The 8,944-nt window shown below is 35.9% G+C and overlaps 1 protein-coding gene across 1 annotated transcript; it reads right to left on the reverse strand.

Annotated features, from left to right (window-relative positions):
- Positions 1–1,922: 1,922 nt before the first annotated feature.
- LOC132750939 (uncharacterized) lies at positions 1,923–7,318 on the reverse strand. Its single transcript, XM_060741031.1, has 3 exons — positions 5,603–7,318; positions 3,589–3,756; positions 1,923–3,004 (listed from the first exon to the last, which is right to left on the reverse strand). The coding sequence occupies exons 1-3, from the start codon at positions 7,185–7,187 to the stop codon at positions 2,679–2,681; spliced, it is 2,079 nt and encodes a 692-aa protein (XP_060597014.1). The 5' UTR covers positions 7,188–7,318; the 3' UTR covers positions 1,923–2,678.
- Between the last annotated feature and the right edge of the window lie 1,626 nt (positions 7,319–8,944).

Genomic DNA, 8,944 nt, shown 5'->3' on the forward strand with positions numbered 1-8,944 from the left:
GTTAAATCCCGACAATTCTTTACTTCCGTTCATATAGAAAAACAAATTCGGTAAATGATTACCAATAGTTTCTAATGATTAATGAACGTGGGTGTAGAGAGTAATCTTTTCTATCATAACTGGAAAGCGCCGCTACGATTTTTTTCCATAAAGAAATAGTTGTGCCTATCTTGAATGTCATTTAACTGGAAAGCTTTTCCCCAAAAATGACAAAATAATTCGTTAAAGATAAACCTGTAAATTTTTTAAGATAATTAGATTGAAAAATATATAAGTAATTTCAAATAAAACGATGTTTCTATTAATTAATGATTTTATTAGGTATAGTTTGAAATTTAACAGCAATATTAATGATCAACATTAACAGTTTAAATAACAACAAAAATAACATTTTACATATAACAGGTTTAGCAATAATATACTGAAAGAAATAAGTTTAGCAAGTTCTGTAGGGGTACATATAGATTAAGGGACAATGTATGTATACATGTTTTATGCTGTTATAATGTCTAGCTTGACCTCTACCATAGATTCCCTGTACAGTTTTAAGCATATGTGGTTATGAAACGTCAAAACGTGTAGTAACTGGTAAACCACGGAGAGCACGTGCAGCACGAAATCTGGCATGTATAAATTCAAACGTAATATAGCCTTGTCAATCTTATACCATAAACAAATTAACCACATTTAATTTTGAAAATTATTCAATGGGACGTGCTCCAGGAATGACGTTACCTCGACGTCATATGGCTATTGGCATGCTAAATGCTGGTATGACCGCGTGGGAAGTTGCACGACAATTTCACGTAAGCGAATCGACTATTAGTCGTCTAAAAACTAGATATCAGCTAACAGGGGATGTAAAAGATATGCCACGTTCGGGTAGACCACGAAAAACAACGTTTGCAGAAGACCGTTATATTGTTGTGACGTCACGGCGAAATCGATTTATGTCTAGTCGCAGGTTGGCTAATCACCTCAGAAATTCTACCGGTACTAGAATTTGTGACAGGACAGTGCGCAATAGACTTCACGCTGCCAGACTCCATGGACGTCGACCTCACGTGGGGATACCGTTAACACGACGTCATCGACAGGATCGCGTCGCTTGGGCTAGAATTCACCAAAGATGGAACCGTGCACAGTGGAATGATGTTCTTTTTACCGACGAGTCAAGATTTAATCTTTCCTTTGCTGACGGAAGGTTACGTGTATGGAGGCGAAAGGGCGAGCGATTTGATCCGGAAAACGTCATTGAACGCGATCGTTACGGTGGGGGCAGTGTGATGATATGGGCGGGAATTCATCATGGTAAAACTGAATTGATTACAGTAGCTGGAAACCTTACTGCAGTGCGGTATTGTGACGAGATAGTGGAGCCAGTTGTTGTCCCGTTTCTGTTACAACATGCACGAATTTTGCAACAGGATAACGCCCGGCCACACACTGCAAGGCACACACAGAATGTTCTCAGGCGTAACAACATTGCTGTTCTTCCATGGCCATCCAGATCGCCAGATCTTTCACCAATTGAACACATGTGGGACCATCTTGGGCGTAAGCTTAGAGAACGTAATGACGTCATCACCGTTCGTGATCTTGAGCGGGCTTTGCACGAGGAATGGCGCAGAATTCCTCCAAATGTTGTTAACAGCATGAGACGAAGATGTACTGCTGTACTTGATGTTAACGGAGGACATACTCGATATTGACATTTTTGTGAGTTTTCCCTTACATCCCTACCATTTTCGGTTAACAGAATCCAGAGAATTCAATATCTGTTTTCGATTTACTTGTTGATTTACAAATGGAATTAAAAGCTTGAAGATGTATGTCATTGAGTTTTTGTTGAATGTTATATAAACATATCAAAATATTATATTTTATACGAACTTGCTAAACTTTTTTCTTTCAGTATATATGTTCTAATAAAGGGGGAAATGTTCATAACAGAAGTAAGGATATTTGAATACACAAATCATGGTTTATAATACTAAATAAAACAAACCTAGTTATTATGTAAGAACATCGCCTTAAAAATGATCATTTTGCTCTGAGAGTCTTCTTTTTCAGCAAAGACACTTTTTAATTCATTTCTATAAATTCGAAGTTCATTGAAATCTGAATAATAATTTATTTACATCTTAAACATTTACGCTGGTTATGTTTGTAGTTCTGGAAATTTCAGGATCAGAAGATTAAAGTTAGGTAGCCGTAAGTACAGTTTTTTCCAGACAGATCCGTCTCTTCATTGGTGACATAGGCTCTCATCGAAAACATCCAGAGTGAAAAAAATTGAAATATCAATCATCGCAGAAAAGAGGCGCAATAGGAAAAAAAACTTTTCTTTGAAGACCAACGTTAAACGAAATTATGACGGTCATAAAATAAATTGAGCCGATTTGTTTGATTTTTTTTGTCAAAGATAGTATATTGAACAGCCTGTTTCAATTTTGTGGATGGTCAATTGATACTAAATCGAGGCACGATATGATTCAAAATGTCTGTAACTATAAGAACGAAGTTCGGATATGCATTTATGAGATAATAGATTTAAAAGAAAATTCTGCTTACATTTTTATATAATAAAAATAATTCTAGATAATTTCTATTGAAATACACGCAGTCTGTTCCAGCAATGATCCATGCTAACTAGACGATTGTTGCATTAACGCTCCTTATATATTGCTCATGGTACCCAGATTGTCGTATGTTCCAGTTTCAGCTTTACTATCGCTTTCTTGAGTCTCGTCTTTTGGTTTATTGTCATTCTTAAAGACAATAGCAGAATCTTCTTCGAACCGGTTCCATTTATGCCTCTCGTCAAACCACGTGAAGAACGCCAGGGAAACAGCAGTAAGAAAAGCAAGGCACGCGCCAATACCGGAAACAGCAGCTGCCCATGGCATATCGATTTGAACAACTTCCTGTTCATACATGTGATTGTTCTTCAGTGTCTGGTTTATGCTTGCAACACGAGATATAGGCACAAGGAAAAGAATGCCTGCAAAAGACAAAAACGTGCAATTTAACCAATTTTATTACATTTTTTTCAATTATAAGGTGTTTTGTGGTTTTCTTTTTTTAATTTAAAGTTCCGATCTTGAAATGAAATATCTGTGTTTCCCGTGTTTGCTTAAAATGGAACAGTTAGATGGCCATAAAGATGCGCAAATTTTATGAACACTGCTAAATTGTGGTTTTCTTGAGCAAGAAACTTTACACTCATTGCTCAGTACTGGTTGGTTCCAGGAACGGATTCGAAAATGTGTCTATAAGCTTATAGCTTCCTACACAATCGAACTAAAATTAAATCTGTATAAACGAAATTGGGCACATATTTTAGTACTAGTAACATATTTATCCTGCTTTCAATGATAATAATAGCCTATCAAAAAAACGAAAATAGGAGCAAACATTGAATATAGCCAGGTCTTGAGTTGGCGTGCAAAGTGGCCGTGGTGGTGATATAGTATAGTAAAATCATACACAAAAACGGCAAGCCGCAGCCGGGACTTAAATCACGGATCTCTGGATTGGCGGTATATATACTATAGAATTCAGAAAATTAAGATAAAGGAAACCTACACGAAAGAATTAATCCTATTACGCCAATAATGGCTGTCACTCTTTGGCGGCCCTTTAGACAAAATGGCTTCACTGTTAACAGCGTTCCGACGAAACCGACTGCGCCAGCGGCCAATGCAAAAATAGTCTCAATGCGAATGTTGTGCCATGTTGCTACTCCCCCGATATCTAAAAATAAAACACACATTTATGACATCATTTGTAAACTTTATATGGTCGTTTATCATATACCCTTTTGCGACTCCGTTAAAATGGTAGCGAAAAATAAAGATAACCAAATCGCAGAATTTCTAGGGTTTATTTTACCTTCTTATTCAAATCAATCACAGAAGGCGCTGAATTTGTTTGGGTCTCAGAATGTCAGAAAGGTGAAAGATTTGAGATTATAAACCAATTTGTTTTTAGTATACTGCTACCAATGCTTTCCAGTGTTTTACCTGTAGTAAATTGGCTATAATAGTAATTGCAACACTGATATTCAATTCAATGTTTATTTGAATTAACAATTTAAAAAATGAGTTGCCTTAACTGGGATTTGAACTCCAGACCTCTCGCTTCCTAAGCGAGCGCGCAAACCCCTCGGTGAAGTTATGTTTTAACGGCCCGAAGAAAACCATATTATTCTAAATTAGGGTTTGTAACTCTCATTATTTCGACGCTAAACGAGTTGTTTAACACAGATGTAAATAATCATGGAGCTTACTATAAGCATGTATATCTATAAAGAATAAAACAAAATTAGAAATCTTCGAGCATTCGGGAACTATTTTGCTTAAAAATTAATGCGCCTGTCATTTGACAATCTTTACGCAGTGATCTCCCCTGAATTTTTCGGCGTTAGTTTACATATAAAGGGAAGTAACCGCTTCAAAAAAGCGAGCTACTTTCGGCATTTGCAATTAACAGCATCAGAGTCTGAAATTTCGCTACCATTATTTGTTTGGTCTGACGACCCAAACAAATAAAAACTGTTAAAAGCTGAGAAAAATACGATGAACAATATTGATCGTAAAAATACGGCTTACATGGTCAAGCAATCGACATCCTAAAGTACCTAGCAATTATTAAGGTTGCGAGATTAAAACATTTAAGACCGGGGTACTATGGTATTCATCGAAAATAATTGTATATAATATGTATTGAAACAATAAATTTTCCATTATTTTCTATGAGTTTGATAGGAACTGCTTGTTTTTACAACTTCTATACATGTGTGCTCAAATTGTAAGATTAAGTTTAACAAGATGTAAAAGACTTTTTAAGGATTATCTAAGGGTTTTTGTGAGATTCGTTAACAAAATACTTATACATCGACAGCGCGATCAATATAGATTTTTTCATTTTTTTTTGTTTGGGCCGTCAAACCAAACAAATAATGGTAGCGAATTTTCAGACCCTGATGTGCTTATTTGCAAATACCGAAAGTAGTCCAAACTCCTCGAAGCGGTTACTTCCCTTTATAAGTACACTAACGCCGAAAAAATAAGGGGAAATCACTGCGTAAAGATTGTCAAATGACAGACGCATTAATTTTCAAGCCATTCTCGGGGAAGAAAAAAAGTTCCCGATTGGTTGAAGATTTCTAATATTGTATTATTCTTTACAGATAAACATGCATGCTTATATTAAGCTCCATAATTATTTACATCAGTGTTAAACAACAGGTTTAACGTGAAATTAATAAGGGTTACAAACCCTAAAATAGAATGATATGGTTTTTTAGGTTGTTATCTCAAAACTACACCGTGTTCGAGGGGTTACACGCTCGGTTAGGAAGCGAGAGGTCTTGAGTTCAAATCCCAGATAATGCAACTTTTTTTACAGCCAAATAAACATTAAATTGAATATCAGTGTTACAATTAGCCTTATAGCCAATTTACTACAGTTTTATTGATGTCACTATACAAAAATAAATTGGTTTATAATTTCACAACCTTCACCATTCTGACACCTAAAAACAAATTCAGCGCCTTTTGTGCTTTGATTTACTCTTTGAATCAATCAAATTACTAACCATCAGCTAAAGGTCTTCTTATCACAGAGCGCATTAACAAAAGGCAGTCCCGTGTGGTAAGTTGTGTGCATTTTTCATCCCCATTGATTTCTGTTTGGCATGCCATTGACGACCATAATCCGATTCGAAAGTTTCCCGTTTTACCCATCTGTGATAAATTATCTCGTTGTTTCTGTCTTGAGCTGTTGAGTTTTGCAAACGGACCCTTTCCTGTCATCGCTGGTTTTCTTGCGGTTAACGGCGGCGAATCGCTTTTCGATGGGAATTGAACACGGGGTTTATTAGGAATATCTTTTAATTGGTTATTGTGTGGTTCCTCGCTATTTTGATTAAGATCTTCAGGATTTATTTGAATTGATCCACTGTTCTTAGAATCTCTTTGCGTGCTGTTACTATCTTCGTCAAAAGAATTTACATTTTCGCTAGACGGTTGTGTTAAATGTATCTCGGACAACACCGTCGATGTCGTGGATGGATGTGCGGTATCTTTTGGAATTGTCTTTCCACCATCATCAATTAATTTGTCTGGTCGCTGCAGCAGTGTTTTACTAGGAAGTTGTCTTGCCATCGGATTAACTGGTCCTGTACTGTTAAATTCTTCTGAATTAACGTTGGTATTTCCTTTAGGAAAACTTGCTCCACCATCATCGGTCTGTTTTTGAGGGCGTTCATGCAACGTCTTCGTTGGCAAAGTTGTGGACCGTGTTTTATTTGTCTCTCTTGATTTAACATTAATATGTCCTTCAGGGAAGATTTTACCGCCATTATCGATCTGTTTTTGAGGTCGTCTGGACGTAATTTGTATATGTTTTGGCCGTGGTGTCGGACGCATTGGTGGAGCATTGTTTGTCTGCCCTGGTTTGACCTTTCCTGGTATGACCTTTCCACCACTATCAATTGGCTTTTGAGGTCGTGCAGGCATTGGTCTGGGACGAATTGGCCGAGAATTGTTTACCTGTTCTGGTTTTTTATTGACAGGATCTTTAGGTATAACTTTTCCACCACTATCAACTGGGTTTTGAGGTTGTGCATGCAAAATGTTAGTCGGTAATGGTCTAGGCATGGGACGAAACGGTCGAGCATTGTTTGTCACTTCTGCTTTGTCATTGACAGACTCTTTAGGTATGAAATTTCCATCATTATTAACTGGTTCTTTTGGTTGCACTGGAAACGGTCTCAAAAAGAATGGTCTGTGTATAGCACTTGTTTTGTTTCTTTCCGCTAATTTTGCATTAGCATTTACCTGAGGAGAAGGTGCATCTTCTACTGGCAACACGACTTCTTTGTTAATGGTATCGCCATTTTCGTTGATCAGTTTTCCAGGTATTGTTCTTTTTGATATTCTATGATTGGGACGAGCTAGTGGTTCCGACAATGGGTTTATTTGTGCCTTCCCGTTTTGAATGTTTTTCTCGATCTCGCTGTTATTGTTTAATGCACTTGTATGTCCTGATTTTGCGTAGTTCAATTGAGCCACCAACCAACCAGACGAAGTGATTCCTATTACTTGAAATAAAACCGCTAACGCCGCAATACAAATTATGACAGCCGGTAATTGTTTCGCCACATTCAACTTTGACTTCATTTTTTAATCCTGTCAACCTTGTATTCCAATATGTATGTAAAATCTCAGCAACTTAAGGTAAAAATAATTTTTAAAAAATGAGAGATCCCTGTTAACATAGATCGACTGCTCTTTGAAACGCTTACCGAAGAAATGAGTTATAAGCATAGTTATTTTATACATATATCCATGCCCCGGTATTACACTGCTTTTCAACAAAGGGGATGACACCACAGTTGTTAGCATAGCATAACACCCAATTATATAGTTCTCCCACTGTGCTAATTCCGGTTATTTTGAAGGGATTTATACAATTTTCATCACGTTCTTGTATTGATGGACTTAAAAGATATTATAAAACTGACCGATTATGCACAATAAAACTAAAAAAGAGACAAGTTTTTTGGTCAAAACATGAACTAGAATGTAAACATCTAAATCCGAGGTTATGTACGACTAAATCGAGTATTTTGGCCTAATAATTTGACAATCCAGTTGCTTTAATTGTTGCATCGTACAAATATGGTATGTACTTATCCTTGTTTCTTACATCGTTATTTGCACGAAGTTTTCGTGCTGTGTTGTTTTAAAAGAAAGCGGGTCGCTATAGTTTATCATTCGAGGTATTCACATTGTAGCATATAGCCAATCATTGTAGCATATAGCCAATCACGTTTTATAGTTTGATACACCATCCTTATCCCTTTTATGTTATTTTTTCTTTAAGCTTTTATAAGAAATATTTTTGAATTAGTAAGTTGGCCATTTTCAGTGTACAGTGTTTCTGATTACTTGGAAAATTCCACTATCAATCGAATCTTATTATAATTAAACTACTAGATATAGGTCTACTGTACACTTGTAACAGAATATCATATTTTGAACATTTTCAGGTTCATTAAAATTGTTATGTTTTTGGATAATATCAGATTCGAACGATTTTTATTTACTATGTTTGTATATTTATACATATGTTTACATATGGAATGTTACAGAATAAATGCAATGTGAATGACCGATGCTACATATGTGTTTGTGTTTTATTTTCTTGGTTTTTGTAGATTTTAGGATAAATGATTTATTTCCGTTTGAGCAAAAGCGTACACAGGAAATAAGACAATTGATCTGTTAAACTGGAACAAGTTCAGCCATTTTCAATAACATGTACAAAACACGATCGGCATTCCTTTTATTATTATTATTCAATTAATGCAAAATAGATTTGAAATACTCGTAATAAAATACATTTTTAAATGTGTTCTCGGGTTTTTTTGCCGTTTTAATTGCTGTCCATATTCATTTACCTTTTATTAGACGAATATGTTATTTTCAAAATATATACCATAATGCTTCAGCTTTGTTTACACAGATAAAAAAAACTACAAAAACCTTTATATTAAAATATTTCTTTTATCCAAATGAACAACATGCATGCTTGCTTTAAACAAAAGCAAATCTTACTTACCAAATCCATCTTTCTGCAACTTATATGTATCTGTGCTGTAACATTTGTCCTGAAAGCATTCCTTCCCGTACCATATTCCGAGTCTGACAGAAACCTCTATATTGCCACTGCCAAGCATAGCCGCGGGATCGAACCATTCACCAGGAGTTCCACCGGCCGACTTGTTGTATTGAATGGCCTGGTAGAACCATGACTCAATGACAGTTTCATACAGCTCTACTTTATCGGATGGATAGATTCTGTTAATCATTATATTAAAGTAATCATATCTACTTTCCATCTTCTTAATCCTGTTCAAATCTTTTGCGAGCCA

Source organism: Ruditapes philippinarum, unplaced genomic scaffold (genome assembly GCF_026571515.1).
Source record: "Ruditapes philippinarum isolate M1 unplaced genomic scaffold, ASM2657151v2 ctg795_1_1_1_1, whole genome shotgun sequence".
Taxonomy (NCBI): Eukaryota; Metazoa; Mollusca; class Bivalvia; order Venerida; family Veneridae; genus Ruditapes; species Ruditapes philippinarum.